General features: G+C 50.2%; 1 protein-coding gene across 2 annotated transcripts in view; it reads right to left on the bottom strand.

The window, feature by feature from the left end:
• SLC23A2 (solute carrier family 23 member 2) overlaps positions 1 to 22,465 on the bottom strand; it is a 159,184-nt gene that overhangs the window by 5,646 nt on the left and 131,073 nt on the right. For both annotated transcript variants that reach the window (XM_029065392.2, XM_029065391.2), the window contains 6 exons: positions 22,144 to 22,300; positions 18,092 to 18,239; positions 13,686 to 13,791; positions 10,712 to 10,841; positions 8,319 to 8,456; positions 4,441 to 4,536 (listed from right to left, as the gene is read on the bottom strand). In XM_029065392.2, the coding sequence (XP_028921225.1) occupies positions 4,441 to 4,536; positions 8,319 to 8,456; positions 10,712 to 10,841; positions 13,686 to 13,791; positions 18,092 to 18,239; positions 22,144 to 22,300 (775 nt within the window). The remainder of the gene's footprint in view (positions 1 to 4,440; positions 4,537 to 8,318; positions 8,457 to 10,711; positions 10,842 to 13,685; positions 13,792 to 18,091; positions 18,240 to 22,143; positions 22,301 to 22,465) is intronic.

Raw genomic sequence — 22,465 nt, 5'->3', positions numbered from 1 at the left:
CCTCCCTCAGGCCCACAGCACGTATTTATTCAATTCAATCGTATTTACCGAACGCTTACTGTGTGCAGAGCACTGTACTAAGCAATTGGAAAGTACAAATTGGCAACAGAGAGAGACGATCTCTACCCGACAATGGGCTCGCAGTCTAGAAGGGGGAGACAGACAAGAAAACAAAACACGTATGCTCATATCCATCATTCATTTACTTATATTAATGTCTGTCTGTACCCCCTCCGGACTGTAAGCTCGTCGTGGGCAGGGAGCGTGTCTACCAACTCTGTTGGAGTGTTATATTGCCCTCGCCCAACCGCTCAGTACATTGCTCGGCACACATTAAGCGCTCAATAAATACGATTGATTAATTGAAAGAGAAATGAAGGAAAAGGGCAAGCAAGGAGAGAACACACTGAACACATACCTGACAGAGAAACAGAGGAAAAGGGAAATGGACAGAAGTCACTGAATGTACACTCTCTGACAGAGAAACAGAGGAAATGGGAAACGGGGAGAGAAGTCACTGAGCACATACCCTGACTGAGAGAGAGAGGACTTCTAGACTGTGAGCCCGTTGTGGGAAGAGACTGTTTCTATTTGTTGTTGAATTGTCCTTTCCAAGCACTTAGCACAGCGCTCTGCACACGGTAAGCGCTCAATAAATGATTGAACGACTGAATGAATGAGAGAAAACAGAGAAAAAGGGAAACAGAGAAGCAGCATGGCCTAATTGGAAGAGCCCTGGCCTGGAGGTCAGTCTGCTGTGTGACCATGCGGAAGTCACTTCGCTTCTCTGGTCCTCAGTTACCTCATCTGGAAAATGGGGATTGAGACTGTAAGCCTCATGTGGGGCAGAGGCTGTGTGCAATTTGATTTGCTTGGATCCACCCCCAGGGCTTAGAACAGTGCCTGGCACAAAGTAAGGGCTTAACAAATATTATTATTATTATTGTTATTATTAGGGAGAGAAGTCACTGAACACACTTATCCTGAAAGAGGGAGACAGAGCGGAAAAAAGGCAAACAGGAAGAGAAGTGACTGAACACACAACCTAACAGCAACAGAGAGAAAGAGGGAGAGAAGTGAGTGAGCACACAACCTGAGAGAGACTGAAACAGGCGAATAGGGAGAGAAGTAACCGAGCACACAGCCTGACAGAGAGAGAAAACAGAAAACGGGAGAGAACTGACTGGGCACAGAGGCCGACGGAGAGACGGAGAAAAAGGAGAACAGGGAGATAAGTCACTGGGCAAACAGGCCGACAGAAAAATGGAGAAAAAGGGAAACAGGGAAATTATTCACTGAGTAAACACTCCCTGACAGAGAGAGAAACAGAGGGAAAGGAGGATTGGGAGAGAAGTCACTGGGCACACAGCCTGATAGAGAAACAGAGGAAAAGGGAAATAGGGAGAGAAGTCATTGAGCACACAGCCTGATAAAGAGACAGAGAGGAAAAAAGGCAAACAGGGAGAGAAGTGACTGAACACACATCCTGAAAGAGAAAGAGAGAAGTGAGTGAGCACACATCCTCATAGAGACTGAAACGGGCAAACAGGGAGAGAAGTCACTGGGCACACATCCTGACAGAGAGAGAAAGAGCAAAAGAGACACAGGGAAACTCACTGGGCACACAGGCCGATGGGGAAAAAGGGAAACAGGGAAAGAATTCACTGAGTACACCCCCTGACAGAGAGAGAAACAGAAGGAAAGGGGAATAGGGAGAGAAGTCACTGAGCACACAACCTGACAAAGAAAGAAACAAGGGAAAAGGAAAACAGGGAGAGAACTCACTGGGCATATACCCTGACAGAGAAATGGAGAAAAGGGAAACAGGGAGGGAATTCACTGAGTATACACTCCCTGTCAGAGAGAGAAACAGAGGGAAAGGGGAATGGGAAGAGAAGTCACTGAGCACACAGCCTGATAAAGAGAGAAACGGAGGAAAAGGGAAATAGGGAGAGAAGTGACAGAGCATACACCCTGAACGAGAGACAGAGAGAAAGATGGAGAGAAGTGAATGAGCACACATCCTGGCAGAGAGAGACAGAGAGTGAAAAAGGCAAACTGGAAGAGAACACATTGAGCACACAGCCTGACAGAGAAACAGAGGAAAAGGGGGACAGGGAGAGAAGTCTCTGAACTCACGGCCTGACAGAGAGAGAAAACAGAGAAAAAGGAAAACAGGGAGAGAAGTCACGGGGCACACAGGCCGACAGAGATGGAGAAAAAGGGAAACAGAGGGAAAGAATTCACTGAGTACAACCCTGACAGAGAAATGGAGGGAAAGGAAAATAGGGAGAGAAGTGACTGCGCACACAGCCTGACAGAGAGAGAGAGAGAGACTGAAAAAAGCAAACAGGGAGAGAACACATTGAGAACACCCCGTCAGAGAGAGAGGAACAGAGGAAAAGGGAAATAGGGAGAGAAGTCACTGAGCATACAGCCTGATATTCTATTATGTGAAGCAGCAGGGCTTAGTGGGAAGAGCAAGGGCTTGGGAGTCAGAGGACATGGGTTCTAATCCCAGCTTCACTACCTGCCTACTGTGTGACTTTGAGCATGCCACTTAACTTCTCTGTGCTTCAGTTACCTCACCTGGAAAGGGGATTAAGACTGTGAGTCCCAAGTGGGACCAAAGGATTACCCTGAGAACAGTGCTTGGCACATGGTAAGCACTTAACAAATACCATCATTAATTCATTCAATAATAATAATGAATGAATAATAATGAATAATAATGAATTAATTCATTCAATAGTATTTATTGAGCGCTTACTACGTGCAGAGCACTGTACTAAGCGCTTGGAATGAACAAGTCGGTAACAGAGACAGTCCCTGCCGTTTGACGGGCTTACAGTCATATGGGACCACCTGATTATCTTGTACCTACCCCAGTGCTTAAAACAGTGCTCTGCACACAGTAAGCACTCAATAAATACGATTGAATGAGTGCTTGGCACAAAGTAAATGCTTAACAAATACCATAATTATTCCTATCATAAAAGAGAGAGAGGAAAAGGGAAATAGGGAGAGAAGTCACTGAGCACAGACCCTGACAGAGACAGAAAATAGAGAAAAAGGGAAACAGGGAGAGAATTCACTGGACACACACCGACAGATTGGTGGACTGAGCACGGGCCTGGGAGTCAGAATGCTATGAGCTCTAATCCCGGCTCCTGTGTGACCTTGAGCAAGCCACTTAGCTTCTCTGTGCCTGTTACCTCATTTGGAAAATGGGGATTAAGACTGTGAGCCCCATATGGGACAACCTGATTATCTTGTATCTATCCCAGCGCTTAGAACAGTGCTCTGCACACAGTAAGTGCTCAATAAATATGACTGAATGAATGAATGCTTGGCACAAAGCAAGTGCTTAACATATGCCATAATTATTACTATCATAAACAGAGAAACAGAGAAAAAGGGAAACGGGGAGAGAGGTCACTGAGCACAGAAGCAGGGAAACAGAAGGAAAGGAAAATAGAAAAAATCACTGAGCACAAAGTCTGATAGAGAGAGAAAAAGACAAAAAGCAAGAGAAGTGACACAGCACACACCCTGAAAGAGAGACAGAGAAAGAAAGAGGGAGAGAAGTGAGTAAGCACACGGCCTGACAGAGAGACAGAGAAAAAGGCAAAAAGGGACAGAATACATGCTGCACACGCGCTGACGGAGGGAGAAGCAGAGTGTGAAAAAGGAAAACAGAGAGAGGTGTCACTGGGCACACAGGCCGACAGAGAAAGGAGAAAAGGTAAACAGGGAGGCAATTCACTAAGCACACCCCCTGAGAGGGAGAGAAAGAGGAAAAGGGAAATAGGGAGAGAAGTCACTGAGCACACAGCCTGACCGAGTGAGGGAGAGAGAAAGAGAGAGGAAAAGGGAAACGGGGAGAGAACTTGCTGGGCACGCAGGCCGACAGATACGGAGAAAACGGGAAACGGGGAGGGAATTCACTGAGTATAAACTCCCTGACAGAGAGAGAAGCTGAGGAAAAGGGAAATAGGGAGACAAGTCACTGAGCACACAGCCTGACAGCGAAAGAAAACAGAGAAAAAGGAGAACAGGGAGAAAATTCACTGGGCATACCCCCTGACAGAGAAACAGAGGAAAAGGGAAATAGGGAGAGAAGTCACTAAGCACACAACCTGAGAAAGAGAGAGAGATACGAAACAAAGGAAAAGGGAAACAGGGAGAGAACTCACTGGGCATGAGGCCGACAGAAAAACGGAGAAAATGGGAAACAAGGAGGGAATTCACTGAGTATACACTCCCTGACAGAGAGAGAGAAACAGAGGAAAAGGGAAATAGGGAGAGAAGTCACTGAACACACAGCCTGACAGCGAGAGAAAACAGAGAAAAAGGAGAACAGGGAGAGAACTCACAGGGCACACACACCGAAAGAGGGACTGAGAAAAAGACAAACGGGGATCAAGTTTTGCCTCTCACCTGGGATGGTGTTATCCAAAACGAAAGCCACACAGCCTCCCACGAACATCGCTGTTGTCAGCAGAACATTGAGCACTTGGTCGATTCCTGAAATCCCTAGGAGGTAAAGAAGGGGGAGGGAGCATCACCAACCGAACCTAGGACGGCCTAAACCACCAGGAGCCCAAATTGGGAAAGGTGTTGTAGATTTCCCGGACCCGAACACTTCTCTCTGTTTTCCTTTTTCACGCTCTGCTTCTCCCTCTGTCAGGGCTTTTGCCGAGATACCCCGAGGCCGGGTTCAGGAACCCTCCTTTCCCTAGGGGAACGTGGGGCAATTATTACCTCATCCCATTAATGATGATAGCTAATAACTACTGTATTGGCTAAGCGCTTACTATATGCCAGGCACTGTTCGAAGCACTGGGGTTGATTCAAGCTAATCAGGTTGGACACAGTCCCTGCCCCACAAGGGGTTTACACTCTGAATCCCCATTTTACAGAGGAGGGATTTGAGGCCCAGAGAAGTAAGGAGACTCTCCCCAGGTCTCCCAGCAGACAAGGGAAGGAGGCGCGATTAGAACCCATGACCCCCAGGCCCAGGCTCTATCCACTAGGCCACGCTGTTACTCCTGATAATACTATCATCGTTATTCTAAGGTGTTATTCTAATGCTAACCTCACTGTACCTTGATCTCATCTATGTCGCCGATGACTTCTCACCCACCTCCTGCCTCTGGCCTGGACGGCCCTCCTTCCTCATATCAGACAGATAATTGCTCTCCCTCACTTCAGAACCTTATCAAAGGCTCATCTCCTCCAAGAAGCCTTCCCTGACTGCGCCCTCCTCTCCCCTTCTGCCCCTCCCTCTGCGTCGCTCCGTAATTCATCTTCCCTCCCGTCCCTACAGCACCGATGTATATATCTGGATAAATCTTATTTACTTATTTATATTAATGTCTGTCTCCCCATCTACACTCTGAGGTCATTGTGGACAAGAATGTGTCCCTATGTTGTTATATTGTATGCTCTCAAGCAGTTAATACAGTACTTTGCACACAGTAAGTGCTCAATAAATATGACTGAGGGAATGAATTAATGATAAACTGGGAATGTTCCTGTCCTAAGCGCCAAGGACATGAGATCCCTGTTGGTTGTTAAATTCTACTCTCTCAAACGCTTAGTACAGTGCTCTGCATACAGTAAGCGCTCAATAAATATGAATGAATTGACCTGAATTGAATAGATCTCCGTTGGAGCTGCGCTGAGCCAGACCAGGCTGGTGGACAGTGGAGTCTGAGGCCAGGGCATGCCCTGACAGGGATTTTCAAGTGGCTTGAGAAGGGGGTGTGGGAAGGTGGAAAGATCTTTTAAAAACCAAAAGTGATTTTCCTTTTTTTAAACGGCATTTGTTATTTCAGAAGACAGGATGCTCTGGAGAAAAGACATCCATAGTCGCTAGGAATCGGAAATGGCTCGATGGCATTTGATAAGGTTGACGATGATGATTTGTTAAGTGTTAACTATGGGGCGGACGCTGTGCTAAGTGTTGGGGTGGGTAGAAGCTAACTGGGTCTTCTGCCTCCCAGGTCTGTGCTCTATCCACTAAGATAGAGGGGGTTAAAATGCGGGTAGGAAATAAGGTCCAGGGTATGTGGTGGGGAAAAAGGAACTGCTGGGGTGACAGTGAGCCAATAATAATAATGATGGTGGCATGTGTTAAGTGCTTACTATGTGCAAAGCACTGTTCTAAGCGCTGGGGGGGATACAAGGTCATCAGCTTGTCCCACGTGATCCCCATTTTGCAGAGGAGGTAACTGAATTGAGGTAACGTGCCCAAAGTCACACAGCTGACAAGCAGCGGAGCCGGGATTAGAACCCATAACCTCTGACTCCCAAGCCTGGGCTCTTTCCACTGAGCCACGCTGCATAATTTTCTCCATAAGAACATCGTGGATAATGGCAATAATAATACTTATAATTATGGTGCTTGTTAAGGGTTTACTATGTGCTGTGAACTGTGGTAAGCACTGGGGCAGACAGACATTAATCAGGTTGGGCCCAGTCCCTGTCCCTCGTGGGGCTCAGTCTTCATCATCATTTTACAGATGAGGTAAGAGAGGCCCAGAGAGGTGAAGTGACTTGCTCAAGGTCACACAGCAGACATGTGAGACACGAGAAGCAGCGTGTCTTAGTGGAAAGAGCCCAGGCTTGAGAGTCAGAGGTCATGGGTTCTAATCCCGACTCCGCCACTTGTCTGCTGTGTGACCTTGGGCAAGTCGTTTCACTTCTCTGAGCCTCAGTTACCTCCTCTGTAAAAACGGGGATTAAAAAAAAAAAAACACGTGAGCCCCACATGGGACAATCTGATTACTCCATATCTACCCCAGTGCTTAGAACAGTGCTCAGCACATAGTAAGCGCTTAACAAATACAATAATTACTATTATGTGGCGGAATCGGAATTAGAACCCAGGTCCTTCTGACCTCAAGGCCCATCTTCTGTCCACTAAACTGCTTCGCGCTGTACCTCGATCTCATCTTCCTTACCGCCCACCACTCGCCAACATCCTGCCTCTGGCCTGGAACTCCTTCCCTCCTCAAATCCCACAAACGATGACCCTTCCCAGCTTCAGAGCCTTATTGCAGGCCCATCTCCTCCAAGAAACCTTCCCTGACTACGCCCTCCTTTCCTCTTCTCCCCCTCCCTTCTGCATCACCCCGACTCGCTCCCTTTATTCATCTCCTCTCTCAGGCCCAAAGCACTTATATCCAAACCTTTTATTTATTTTTATTCATGTCTGTCTCCCGGGCTAGACTGAAGCTAGTTATGGGCAGGGAATGTGTTACGTCGTACTTTCCCAAGTGCTTAATACAGTGCACACAGTACACGCTCAATAAATATGACTGACTGACAGGGATGTAAGCTGGTGCCGGGTTCCTCAAGGAGGTTTTCGATGGGCATCCATAACAAGGAGTAGCAGTGTGGCCGAGACGATAGAGTCTGGGCCTGGGAGTCTGAAGGATCTGGATTCTAATCCTGTCTCTGTCACCTGTCTTTTGTGTGACCTGTGCAAGTCACTTCGCTTCCCTGGGTCTCACTTACCTCATCTGTAAAACAAGGATAAGACTATGAGTCCCATGTGGGACAGGGTCTGTGTCCAACCCGATTTTTTTGTATAACAATAATAATAAGAAAAAAAATATGGTATTTGTTAAGCACTTAACAATAATAATAATGTTGGTATTTGTTAAGCGCTTACTATGTGCAGAGCACTGTTTTAAGCGCTGGGGGAGATACAGGGTAATCAGGTTGTCCCACGTGAGGCTCACAATCTTAATCCCCATTTTACAGATGAGGTAACGAGGCACAGAGAAGTGAAGTGACTTGTCCACAGTCACACAACTGCCAAGTGGCAGAGTCGGGCTTAGAACCCATGACCTCTGACTTCTAAGCCAGTGCTCTTTCCAAAGCACTGTTCTAAATGCTGACATAGATACGAAGTCATCAGGTTGTCCCAAGTGGGGCTCACAGTCTTAAATCCCTATTATAGAGATGAGGCAACTGAAGCACAGAGAAATAAAGCGGCTTGCCTTAAATCACACACAGAGCAGACAAGGGGCGGAGGCAGGATTAAAACCCACGTCCTCTGACTCCCAAGCCCGGGATCTTTCCTCTAAGCCTTGCTGTATCCACCCCAGGCCTTAAAACAGTCCCTGGCACGTAGTAAGCGCTTAACAAATACCGCCATTATTATTATTATCATTAATGAAGGGCAGGGGGCAAGGGAGAAGCAGAACCACCCACCTCAAACAGCTGCCCAAATCCAATCAGTGTCGGTGGATACAGGGAGACTTTCGGGGTTAAATTTAACCCGAGGGGCCCGTGATTTTCCATACCTGTGACCAATGGGTTCTGCCTGAGGTAACTCGGCAGGACGAGTCCGAAGAAGATTGAAAATCCGAGCACGAAGAGGTTCCGGGAAGAGTTCAAGTCGATGAACTGTAGATTGGACAGTCCCACGGCAGTGATCATGCCTGAGAAGAGACACGGTACGCCTGAAGGTTAGAGGAGCTGGCTCGCCCATATTGGACAATCGCCTGGGAGCCAACTTATTTTCAAACTCTACATTTGGGGAGGGTGAAAGGGAGAAGAGGAAAGGGAGAGGGGGAGAGTGGGAAGGAAAGGGTGGGGAAAAGGAAGGATGGGGGAAGGGGAGGCCCAATTTCAGAAAAATCAAAATAATTCCTTCCGAATTTAGCTCTGATTCTGCCTCTGAGACAACTCCTTAGTTGGATGATCATCATCATATCAAGATAGAGATAATTTAGATACCACGACTGATTTCCTTTAAGGATAGTTCTGTTGAGGGTTCAGCGGAAAGAGGCCGGCTCTGGAAGCCAAAAAATGACTCGAAAAGAGGGAGAATGCAAAAGCAGGAGGGAGAGAATGAAAAATGGAGAGAGCCAATGAAAAATCGAAAGAGAATGAAGAAAGTGAGAACGGAAAATAGAGAGAAAAGAATGAAAAATAGGGAAGGAGAAAAAGAGTCAAGAAGAGAAAAGAGAGCGAATGACTCTGCCTGCCAAGGGTCCAGGGGGAAAGAGTGCAGCTTTGGGGGGTCAGAAGGCCTGGGTTCTAGCCCCAGCTCTGTCCGCTGTGGGTCTGAGGGAAAGACCCCGGCTCTGGGATTCCGGACGCCTGGGTTCTAGCCGGGAGCCTGGGTGGGGACGAGAGAAGAGGAGCACCACGCGACAAGCCACCATCGTCAACTCCTCCGCGCCATCTCCGTCCTCGAGTGTGAGGGCCGAGGCCGGTCCGCCATTCCTGGTAGCCGGAGACTCCTGACCCAGCGTTTAAGGGAGGGCTGACGCAAGGGAGGAGGGGCATCACCGAGGCAGCATCGCAAACGAGCCTCCGTTCCTCCGGGAGCCGAGGACGTAGCTACGACGGCTGCGGCAGGACCGACTTCCAGATGGACCCATCCAGGGCCTGCGTCCCTGGCCTTGGCCTCCGGATAGTCTCCCTCTCCGTCTCTCTCTCAATCTCTTTCTGCTTTTCATTCTCTTTCTCTCATTCTTTTCTCTTTTTCATTCTCTCACTCTAGATTTTCCACTCTCTATCATTCTCTATTTTTCATTCTCTCACTTGATTCTATTTTTCATTCTCTCACTCTCTCATTCTCTATTTTTCATTTTCTATTTTTCATTCTCTCTCATTGTCTATTTTTATTCTCTTCCATTTTTTCTCATTCTATTTTTCATTCTTGTTCTTCATTCTCTCTTTTTCATTCTTTTCCTCTCATTCTGTTTGCTTTTTCATTCTCTCATGCTTTTTCATTCTTTCATTCTATTTTTCATTCTATTTTTCTCATCTTTTCTCTCATTCTTTCTATTTTTCATTCTCTTTTTCTTCATTCTCTTTTTATTTGCTTTTTCTTTTTCATTCTTTTTCTCATTCTCTATTTTTCATTCTTTTCTTTCATTCTATTTTTCATTCTCTACTTCATTCGTTATTTTTCATTCACTCTTTCCTTCTCATTCTCGATTTTTCATTCTCTCATTCTTTCTATTTTTCATTGTTTTTCTCATTCACTATTTCTCATTCTTTCTAACTTTTCATTTGCTTTCTCTTCACTCTTTTTTATCATTCTCTATTTTTCATTCTTTTCTCTCATTCTATTTTTTATTCTCTATTTCATTCGCTTTTTCTCTCATTCTCTTACTATTTTTCATTCTCTCCCTCCTGCATCACTCTTTTTGATTCTCTCATTCTCTACTTTTCACTGTCATTCTCTATTTCTCTTCCTATTTTTCATTCCATTTTTCTCATTCTCCATTTCATTCTTTTCTCTCATTCTCTTTTTCTTCTCTATTTTTCATTTGCTCTCTTTTTCTCATTCTCTCTTTTGCATTCTTTTCTCTCGTTCTATTATTCCTTTTCTTCATTCTCTCTTTTTCATTCGCTCTTTTTCTCTCATTCTCTTTCTATACTTCCTTCTCTCCCTCTGGCTTTGTCATTCTCTCATCCTCTATTTTCCATTTTCATTCTCTGTTTCACTTCCTGTTTTTCATTCTCTAGTTTTCATTTTGTCTCATTCTGTTTCTCTGTCATTCTTTTCCCATTTTTTATTCTCTCTCACACGCCAAGGGCTCCCCTCATGGCCTTGGGGATCTCATCCTCTGAGGAATCCTAATTCCCCTCAATTCCTAAAGCTGGCCCCTCTGAAGCGGGGGCCGGGGATGGGGAGGGAAGAGGGGTGCCGGGAGAGGAGCGGGAGCTCCGACCTTACCGAAGAGAGTACAGAAGAGGGCTCCGAGCACCGGATCGGGAAGGGATGCGAACAGAGCGCTGAATTTCCCTATCATGCCGAGCATGAGCATCAGGGCGGCCCCGTACTGGATGACTCGTCGGCTGCCCACCTGCGAGGAGGGGGATGGTTCAGTCGGTCGCATTTGCTGAGCGCTCTCTGTGCTCAGAGCACTGTACTAACCGCTTGGAAGAGTACGAGACAACACTAAACGGACACACTGCCAAAGTGAACATTCCAACCGCTTAGTACAGTGCTCCGCATAGAGTAAGCGCTCAATAAATACTATTGAATGAATGAATGAATGAACCCATTCCCTGCCCAGGACAGGAGACTCCCGGCTGTCGCCCCTGAGGGGGGCCGGGAACTCAAGAACTCCGCCGCCGAGAAGCAGTGTGGCCTAGTGGTTGGAACTCTGGCCTGGGAGTCGGAAGGTCGTGGATTCTAATCCCGGCTCCACCGCTTGTCTGCTGCGTGACCTTGGGTAAGTCACTTCACTTCTCCGGGCCTCAGTTCCCTCATCTGGAAAATGGGGATTGAAATCTGTGAAGCCCACAGGGGGCAGGGATTGTGTCCAATTTGATTTGCTTGTATCCACTCCAGGGCTTAGTACAGTGCCTGGCACATAGTAAGCGCTTAGAAAATATCACATATATTGATAAATGGTAGGGAAGAAGAGACCACCCTTAATATAAGGTCCTCCTCTCCCACACCCCCTCGCCCCACCCCTGCTCCTTCGCTGGCTCCCCTCGGGCCAGATCTCCGGCAGGAACTGCGACGTTCCAGCCATCCAACACCTCTAGGCCCAGACCTTCCGAGGAGAAAGAGGATGTTCGATCGGTACAGAGAAGCAGCGTGGCTTAGTGGAAAGAGACCGGGCTTGGGAGTCAGAGGTCAAGGGTTCGAATCCCAGCTCTGCCCCTTGTCAGCTGTGTGACTGTGGGCAAGTCACTTCACTTCTCTGGCCCTCCGTGACCTCATCTGTAAAATGGGGATGAAGTCTGTGAGCCACACGTGGGACAACCTGATGACCCCGTATCTCCCCCAGTGCTTAGAACAGTGCTCGGCACATAATAAGCGCTTAACAAATACCAACATTATCATTATTATTTATCGAGCGCTTACTGTGTCCATCCCGATTTGGTGGTATCCACTCCGGCGCTTACTAATTATTATGGTATTCGTTAAGCGCTTACTTTGTGTCAAGCACTATTCTAAGTGCTGGGGTACATACAGGGTCATCAGGTTGTCCCACGTGGGGCTCACAGTCTTCATCCCCATTTTACAGATGAGGTCACTGAGGCACGGAGAAGTGAAGTGGCTTGCCCAAGGTCACCCAGCAGACAAGCAGTGGAGCCGGGATTAGAACCCACATCCTCTGACTCCCAAACCTGGGCTCTTTCCACTAAGCCACGCTGCTTCTAATAATAATTATGGTGTTTGTTAAGCATCTGGTATTTGATGTCTACCAAGGACCAAGTGGTAGTCAGGTGACCTGGGTTCTAATCCCGACTAACCCAAGCTCCACCAACCTTTTTCCACCACTTTTTTTTCGCTCACTGTATTTCTTAAGGACTTACTGAGTCAAATCCTGGTCTAAGCACTAGGGAAAGGTACCAATTCATTAGGAGAGACACAGGGGGTTGACTGTGTAAGTAGGAGGGAGCAAAGGTATTTAATCCCCATTTTACCATTAAGGAAACTGAGGCACCGAAGTGAAGTGGCTTGCCCAAGGCAGAGCTGGGCTTACAACCCAGGTCCTCTGGCTCCCAGGCCTGTGCTCTTTCCACTAGGCCACGCTGCTTCTCCTTGTCTGTTGTGGGACTTTGGGCAAGTCACTTAACTTCTCTGTGCCTCAGTTCCCTCATCTGTAAAATGGGGATTAAGACTGTGAACCCTGTGTGGGACAGGGACCCAATCAATTATCTTGTGTTTAGTACAGAACCTACCACATAGTAAATGTTTAACAAATACTACTTAAAAATTAAAAAAATAAACCTGTGTATAACTAATAATTATGGTATTTGTTAATTAATAATAATTACGATATTTATTAAATGCTCACTGTGTGCCAGGCACTGTACTAAGCGCTGGGGTGAATACAAACAAATCGGGTTGGATGCAGTCCCTGTCCCTTATGGGGCTCACAGTCTCAATCCCCATTTTACAGATGGGGTAACTGAGGCATGGAGAAGTGAAGTGTCTCGCCCAAGGTCACACAACTGACAAGTGATGGAGCCAGGGTCAGAACCCACGTCCTCTGACTCTCAAACCCGGGCTCTTTCCAGTAAGCCACGTTGCTTCTAATAATAATAACGGCATTTGTTACGCACTTGGCTTTTGTTCCCTGGTGGGCAAGGGAACATATTTACCAACTCTGCTGTATTGGACTCTCCCAAGCACTGAGTACAGTGCTCTGCGCGTAGTAAGCACTCAATAAATGCCACTGAGCGATAAATACAATTGATTGATGGTTGGCAGGGATCGTATCAACTAGCTCTGTTGTAAGAGAATAATAGTGTTCGTATTTGTTAAGCGCTTACTATGTGCAGAGCACTGTTCTAAGCGCTGGGGGAGATACAGGGTCATCAGGTTGTCCCAGGTGGGGCTCACAGTTAATCCCCATTTTCCAGATGAGGTGGCTGAGGCACAGAGAAGTGAAGTGACTTGCCCACAGTCACGCAGCTGCCAGCTGACAAGCGGCACTTAGAATAGTGCTTTGCACATAGTAAGCGCTTAACAAATACCACCATTTATTTTGACTGTAGAGTCCTGTAGTAGACCGCTTCCGTGACTGCCCTGACCCGTCTACTCGGAGCAAAATCGCTAACTCTCTCGGATCGACTCCCTTGGGGTTTTTCCGGTCCTTCCCGGACCCTCCCCCTCGCCTCCCAGCCTCTCCCCCAACCTCCCCCGCCAAAGGGTCCCGCTCCGCCTCGGACCCCCCGATCTGTACCTTGGTGATGCCCAGCACTCCGATGTTAGGGCTCGAAGAGGTAGATCCGTTCCCGGTGCCAAACACTCCGTCCAGAACACAGGACAGGCCCTCTATGAAAATGCCCCTGCGGTGACAAACACGGCTCAGGGAATACACTCACTCACCTCGGGGAACACGCTCCCTCGCCTCGGGGAACATGCTCACTCGCCCCAGGTAACACACTCGCTAGCCCCAGAGAATATACTCACTTGTCTTAGGGAATAATAATAATAATGTTGGCATTTGTTAAGCGCTTACTATGTGCAGAGCACTGTTCTAAGCGCCGGGGGAGATACAGGGTCATCAGGTTGTCCCCCGTGAGGCTCACAGTTAATCCCCATTTTACGGATGAGGTCACTGAGGCACAGAGAAGTGAAGTGACTCGCCCACAGTCACACAGCTGACAAGCGGCCGAGCCGGGAGTCGAACCCATGACCTCTGACTCCGAAGCCCAGGCTCTTTCCACTGAGCCACTCTCACTCGCCTCGGGGAATATACTCATTCACCTTGCGGGGAACACACTCGCTTGCCTCGGGGAACGCACTCATTCGCCCCAGGGAATATAATGATGGCCTTTGTTAAGCGCTTACTCTGTGCAGAGCACTGTTCTAAGCGCTGAGGGGATACAAGGTGATCAGGTTGTCCCACGTGGGACTCACAGCCTTCATCCCCATTTTACAGATGAGGTCACTGAGGCACAGAGAAGTTAAGTGACTTGCCCAAAGTCACACGGCTCACGAGCGGCGGAGCCGGAATTTGAACCCATGACTTCTGACTCCCCAGCCCGGGCTCTTTCCACTGAGCCACGCTGCTTCTCATATACTCACTCGCCTCGGGGAACACACTCACTTGCCTCGGGGAACACTAACTTACCCCAAGGAATGTACTCACTTCCACGCACTTAGTACAGTGCTCTGCACATAGTAAGTGCTCAATAAATATTACTGAATGAATAAATGAACCCGCCTTGGGGAATACACTCACTCGCCCCAGGGAATATACTCACTCGCCTCAGGGAATACACTCTCACTCGCCTCAGGGAATACGCTCACTCGCCAAAGGGAATGTACTCACTTCACTTAGAGAATACGCTTTCACTCGCCCCAGGTAATTTACTCACATGCCTTAAGGAATACACTCTCACTCACCTCGGGAATACACTCACTCGCCTCAGGGAATAAACTCACTCGCCTCAGGGAATGTACTCACTTGCCTTAGGGAATACACTCTCACTCGCTTCAGGGAATATACTCACTCTCGGGCAATACATTCTCACTCGCCTCGGGGAATACACTCAAAGGGAATATACTCACCGGCTTCAGGGAATACACTCGCCTCAGGGAAGACACTCATTCGCCTCAGGGAACAGACTCAATCCCCTCGGGGAACAGACTGGCCTCAGGGAAGACAATGACTGGCCTCGGGGAATACACTCAGTCGCCCGGAGGACAGGACGGACCCTCTCCTGGGCTCCGGGCCGGTCGGAAAGATGCCAAAAGTCTCTTAGGTTCCGTGCGGGCCGTCGGTTTTGTAGACCTGAGGGAGTGGGACACCGCTGCTCGGGGTCCACCCCGATGTCGGGGGCAAACGGGCACCCAGAGCACTTGAACACCATCTGTACGGTGGCTTGGGGTCCACTGAGGCCACAGGCCCCAAGCCCGGGCCCGCCTGCCCGGCGCCAAAACCTCTAGGTTCGGACTGGTCGGAGCCGGTCAGCCGCACCGGCCTACAGAAGCGGAGTGGCCTCGTGGATAGAGTCAATAGGACTTGGGTTCTGATCCTGACTCCACCACCGTGTGACCTAGGGCAAGGCACTTTACATCTCTGGCCTCAGTTACCTCAACTGGAAAATGGGGCTTGAGTGTGTGAGCCCCACGTGGGACAGGGACTGTGTCCAACTGGATTAACTCGTATCTATTGGAGAAGCAGCAAGGCAAGGGCCCGGGTTTGGGAGTCAGACGACATGGGTTCTAATCCCATCTCCGCCACTTGTCTGCGGTGCGACCTGGGCCAAGCCCCTTCACTTCTCTGGGCCTAAGTCGCCTCATCTGTAAAACGAGAAGCAGCGTGGCTCAGTGGAAAGGGCCCGGGCTTGGAAGTCAGAGGTCATGGGTTCGAATCCCGGCTCTGCCACTTATCAGCTGTGTGACTATGGGCGAGGCCTTGTGGGTCAGTGAAGGAGCTTATAAGGAACCTCCTCCGCGGGTTCACCGAACCCACCCGCTCTTCTTCAGAGAGACAGTGAGAGAGAGTGTGTACGTGTGTGTGTTTTTAATGGTATTTATTCAGAGCTTACTATGTGCTAGCCACTGTACTAAGCGCTGGGGTGGATCTCCCCCCATCGCTGACATGGAATCAGTCCGTTGGCCAACCAGGACTGACAACTTATTGCCCCTCTTCCTCCTCCCTGCTGCCCGACTGCTTTGTGGCCATCTCGTCTGCTTGTCGGGGGAGGAGAGGATGAGGAGGAGGAGGGTGGCGTGGCCACGGGCCGGCCACTGGAGGAAGAAATTATTGGCCAAGATGAGATTTTAGGTTCCGTGCAATTCGCTCGTCCGTGCGACGGACGGTGAGGAAAATACTGGCATTTGTAAAGCGCTTACTACAGAGCCCGGGTTTGGGAGGCAAAGGACGTGGGTTCCCATCCCGGCTCTGCCTCTTGTCCGCCGTGTGACTTCGGGAGAGGCACTTCACTTCTCTGTGCCTCAGTGACCTCATCTGGAAAATGGGGATTAAGACTGGGAGCCCCACGTGGGACACCTGATTACGTTCTATCTATGCCAGTCCTTAGACCAGTGTTTGGCACATAGTAAAACGCTTAACAAATACCATAATTACCATTATTATTATTATTATTAGTCAGGCACCGCCTTAAACGCTGGGGTGGATACAAATAAATCAGATTGGACACAGTCCTTGTCCCACGGGGGGCTCACGGTCTTAATTCCCATTTTCCAGATGAGGCAAATGAGGCCTAGAAGTGAAGTGACCCGCCCAAGGTCACCCGGCAGACAAGTGGCGGGGCCGCGATTAGAACCCAGGCCTGGAAAGCAGGCTCTATTCACAAGGCACTGCTGTTTCTCTTTCTTGGTACTCTTTTTGGACCTCTTCTTTAGGGTCGCTGCAGGGAAAGGAACCTCGGGCTGGGAAACTATTGGTCTGAGCCAGGAGAGCTTCTTTTGTGCATGTGTGGGCACGCGTGCGCCTGCGTGGGAATGGATTTTGTTGCGTATCCACCTGTCGACGTGAGCGTCGCCGAGCGTCCGTGTGCCCAAGTGTGGGAGCCACCTATCGGGGTCGGCGCGTCAGTGGGCGTGAGGTTCCACGTGCGCCCGGGGGTCCGGGGACAAACCTCTGCCAACGTCCACGTGCCAGTGCGGGCGAGCGGCCACACGTGTCCACATTTACACGCTTCTGTCGGCGTGGGAAGGCCCGTGAGCGGGTCAGCACGTCAACCGTATTTGAATCAGCGCTTAGTCTGTGCGGAGTACTGTACTAAACGCTTGGGAGAGGACGATACAGCAACAGAACAGAGTCCCTGCCCACGATGAGCTGACAGCCTAGAGTCCGTGTGTGGGAACACGAGTGTCTAAAGAAGCAGCGTGGCTCAGTGGAAAGAGCCCGGGCTAGGGAGTCAGAGGTCATGGGTTCGAATCCCGGCTCTGCCACTTGTCAGCTGGGTGACGGGGGGGCAAGTCACTTCACTTCTCTGGGCCTCAGTGACCTCATCTGTAAAATGGGGATTAAGATTGTGAGCCTCACGGGGGCAACCTGATTACCCTATATCTCCCCCAGCGCTTAGAAGAGTGCTCTGCACATAGTAAGTGCTTAACAAATACCAACATTATTATTATTATTATTATTATTATTATTATTATTATTATTAAATGGGGCTGAGAAGCAGCGGGGCCTAGTGGGCAGAGCCCGGGCCTGGGAGTCAGTAGGACCTGGGTTCTAATCCCGGCTCTGCCATTTGTCCGCTGTGTGACCTTGGGCCAGTCACTTCACATCTCCGGGCCTCAGTTCTCTCATCTGTCAAAGGGGGATGAAGGCTGCGAGCTCCGTGGGGGACAGGGACTGAGTCCAACCGGATCGTCTTGGATCTCCCCCGGCGCTTCGAACAGCGCCTGGCACCTAGTAAGCGCGTAACAAATACCACCAGCATCCTCCTCTAGACTGTCAGGTGGGGATGGGCAGGAAATGCGTCCGCTTACTGTTCTACTGTCCTCTCCCAAGTGCTCTGCCCACGACAAGGGCTCAACGGACACGGCCGAATGAACGGCCGCTGGACGACCGAGGCCGGTCCAGGTCCGCGGGGGCCGCACCGGGTCCGTCCCCACCCACCCCCGCCCCGCCCGAGGAGCCCGGGGTGGGGGGCAGCGCACCTGTTGATGGCGTGGATGGGCGGGGGTGGAGCGCAGGAGAGCCGGGCGCAGGCATAGTAGTCGCCGATGGACTCGATGATGCTGGCCACCACCGCGCTCAGCATCCCGATCACCCCGGCCGCGGAGATCGTCGGCAGCCCCCACTGAACTGCCCGACGCAGGCGGGCACGCGGGCGGGCGGGACCGACGCGCGCGGGGAGGCAGGGTGGACCGACCCACCGACGGTCACGGGGGCAGACGGACAGGCGGAGAGCGGGAGACAGACAGACAGAGAAAAAACACAGAAAAACAACCGTGAATTCGGCAGAAGCTGAAGGCCGAGATGATAATAATAATAACAATAATAATCATATTTGTTAAGCCCCTACTATGTGTCAAGCACTATTCTGAGCACTGGGACAGATACAAGGTAAGCACCATGGCCTAGTGGAGAGAGCAGGGGCCTAGGAGTCGGAAGGATGTGGGTTCTAATCCCGGCTCCGCCACTTCTCTGCTGGGTGACCTCGGGCGAGTCACTTCGCCTTCCTGGGCCTCAGTTCCCTCATCCGGAAAACGGGGGTGAAGACTGTGAGCCCAGGGTGGGACAGAGACTTGTATCTACCCCAGGGTTTCAAACAGTGCTTAGCACACAGTAAGCCCTTAAATAACAATAATAATAATGATGATAATAATATTTGTTAAGCACTTACTCTGTGCCAAGCATTACTTATTCATTCAATCATATTTATTGAGCGCTTACTGTGTGCAGAACACTGTACTAAGCACTTGGAAAGTACAATTTGGCAACAGATAAAGACGATCCCTACCCCACAAGGGGCCCACAGTTTAGATGCTGGGAGGTCGTCCCACGTGGAGCTCCCAGTCTTAATCCCCATTTTCCAGATGAGGTAACTGAGGCCCAGAGAAGTGAAGTGATTTGCCCAAGGTCACACAGCCGATAAGTGGAGGAGGCAGGATTAGAACCCATGACCTCTGACTCCCAAGCCCGGGCTCTTTCCACTGAGCCACGCCGTTTCTCTAATAGCAACGATCCCTGCCTTCAAGGTGTTCACAATGTACTCTGCACAGAGAGCAGTGTACTGAACGCCTGGGAGGGTACAAAAGAGTGAGCAGAGATGACGGCCTATTGTGTGCCGAGCGCTCTCCTAAGCGCTTGGAAGAGGACGAGGGAAAAGTTGTTGGACCCAGCCTGAACTCTCTGCTCCCCCGATGCCGACCCTGACCCATCCAAATTGCCACCACCTTAATCCGAACGCCTACGCTCCCCGCCTCGATGGCCACGTCGGCCTCCTCCCCGACCTCCCGGCCTCGCGTCTCTCCCCACTCCGGTCTTTACTTCGCTCTGCTGCCCGCGGCATTTTTCTATAGAAACGTTCAGTCCCCGTCTCTCCGCTCCTCAAGACCCTCCGGGGGTCGCCCATCCACCTCCTCATCAAACAGAAACCCGTCCCCGTCGGCTTTAAAGCCCGTCCGTCCCCCCGGGCCCCTCCGGCCTCCCCTCCCTCCTCTCCTCCTCCTCCACCCCGGGCCGCCCGCCGCGCTCCTCCGCCGCCGCTCGCCTCCTCCCCGGGCCTCCGGCTCGCCCGGCCCGCCGCCCGCCCCCGGCCCGCGTCCCGCCTCCGGCCTGGAACGCCCTCCCGCCTCATATCCGACCCTGACTCTCCCCCTCTTCAAAGCCTTATTGAAGGCCCACCTCCTCCAAGCTGCCTTCCCTGACTGCGCCCTCCTTTCCTCCTCTCCCACTCTCTTCCGTCTCACCCTGACTCGCTCTCTTCATTCATCCCCCCGCCCGCAGCCCCACAGCACTCATGTCCCTCTCCGTCATTTATTTATTTCTCCTCGTGTCTCTCCCCTTCTAGACCGTAAGCTTCTTGAGGGCAGGAAATGTCTCTGTTTATTGTCCTCTCCCAAGGCAACCTGACTGCCTTGTGCCCACCCCCAGGGCTTAAAACAGTGCTTGGCACATAGTGAGCGCTTAACAGATGCCATCATCATTATTATTATTATTATTAACTCTACCGTCCTCTCCCAAGTGTTTAGTTCAGTGCTCTGCGCACAGTAAAGACTCAGTAACTACCACTGACCGACTGACGGACCACGGAGCTTAGTGGCTACAGCCCAGGCCTGGAAATCAGAAGGACGTGGGTTCTAATCCCGGCTCCCCCACGTGTCTGCTGTGTGACCTTGGGCAAGCCACTTCGCTTCTCCGGGCCTCGGTCACCTCACCTGTAAAATCGGGATAGGACTGTGAGCCCCGTGTGGGAAAGGGCCTGGGTCCAACCTGATTTAACTTGTATCTATCCCAGTGCTTAGAACAGTGCTTGATACGTAGCCATTGTTCTTGTCCGTCTCCCCCGATTAGACCGCAAGCCCGTCGAAGGGCAGGGACCGTCTCTATCCGTTACCGATCTGTCCATTCCGAGCGCTTACTACAGTGCTCTGCACATAGTAAGCGCTCGATAAATACTATTGAATGAATGAAGCACTTAATAGGTACCGCAATAATAATTACCACATAGCCCCGAGGAATAGCTGAAGGTGGAAACTCCAATTTCGCCAGGCTAGAAGGAGGGGATATTGGACTTAATCCCAGAGAAGGACTATAGAGTCAAATGAAGGTCGTTATAATTAGGCCTGCTTTGCATAGTAAAAACAAACCAAAATATCTTTCGCTCCTTCCTCCCCCAGTCTTTGAAAGCTTTATTACAATTCCTAATTTGCATCACATTGAATTACGTAGACTGGGTGATGCAAAGGCCAGTGGCGTTTTCTAAGTCAGAAATAATAAAATAAAAATGGTATTTGTTAAGGGCTCACTATGTGCAGAGCACCGTTCTAAGCGCTGGGGGAGATACAAGGTGATCAGGTTATCCCACGTGGGGCTCAGGCTTACTCCCCACTTTACAGATGAGGTAACTGAGGCCCAGAGAAGTGAAGCAACTTGGCCCAAGTCACACAGCTGACAAGGGGCGGAGCCGGGGTTCGAACCCAAGACCTCGGACACCTAAGGCCAGGCTCTTTCCACTGAGCCACGCTGCTTTTCCTGCAATATTATGATAATAGTAATAATTATAATGATAATAATAATAATAATAGTTCTTTGTTAAGCTCTTACTAAGTGGCAGGCACTGTACTAAGCAGGCCTGGGAGTGAGAGGACCTGGCTTCGAATCCCTGCTCTGCCTCTTGCTTGCTGAAGGACCTCGGGCAAGTCGCTTCACTTCCCTGGGCCTCAGTTTCCTCAACCGGGGACTCAAACCCTGCTTTCCTTCCTACTTAGATGGTGACTCCCAAGTGGGACGGGGACCTGATGACCCCCAGCGCTCGGAACGGTGCTTGGCACATAGTAAGTGCTTTAACAAATGCAATTATTATTATTATTGCTATTAATAATAATTATGGTATTTCGTTCATTCAATAGTACTTATTGAGCGCTCACTATGTGCAGAGCACTGTACTAAGCACTTAGAATGTACAAATCGGCAACAGATAGAGACAGCCCCTGCCCTTCGATGGGCTTACAGATTTGTAAAGCGCTGTGTGCAGAGCACTGTTCTAAGCGCTGGGGTAGAGACAGGGAAATCAGATCGTCCCACACGGGGCTCACATTTTTTAATACCCATTTTTACAGATGAGGTCACTGAGGCCCAGAGAAGTTAAGTGACTTGCCCAAGGGCACACAGCAGAAAAGTGGCGGAGCGGGCATTAGAACCCACGACCTCTGACTCCCAAGCCCGGCCTCTTTCAAGTGCTGTACTATGCTCTGGGGTAGATACCAGTTCATTCATTCAACAGTACTTATTGAGCGCTTACTAGGTGCAGAGCACTGTACTAAGTGCTCGGAATGGACAATTCATCAGGTTGGACCTAGTCCCTGCCCGACACGGGGCTCACACTCTTCGTCCCCGTTTTCCAGATGAGGTCACGGAGGCCCAGGGAGGCGAAGCGACTTGCCCGGGGTCACACGGCAGACACGGGGCGGAGCCGGGATTAGAACCCGGGCCCTCCCGCCTCCGAGGTGCGAGGTGACGCCGCGTGACGGCTCCTACTTACATGGGTAGGGGACTTTAAACCAAGGAGCGACGAAGAGAACGCCCTGGCGAGCGTCCGTGCGGGCGTAGAAGCCGTATTTAGTGCTGTCGGGGGGGAAGACGTCCGTCACCGTGAAGATGAAGCACAGCAGCCAAGACACCAAGATGGCCAGAATGATCTGAAACGCAAGAGGCCCCGCGCCGGGGGGTCCGTTAGTGACGTTAATAATAATAGTTATTATTATAACTGTGGTACTTGTTAAGCTCCCCTCTCAGGGTGGCACCTGGAGAGTTTCCAGTCCGCTACCGGTCTCGGCTAGGGGAGGGAGAGCGAGGCGGAGGCC

The sequence above is a fragment of the Ornithorhynchus anatinus genome, chromosome 5 (assembly GCF_004115215.2).
Source record: "Ornithorhynchus anatinus isolate Pmale09 chromosome 5, mOrnAna1.pri.v4, whole genome shotgun sequence".
NCBI lineage: Eukaryota > Metazoa > Chordata > Mammalia > Monotremata > Ornithorhynchidae > Ornithorhynchus > Ornithorhynchus anatinus.
The sequence above is the reverse complement of the archived record's forward strand: the minus strand, read 5'-3'. Positions and strand labels throughout refer to the sequence as shown.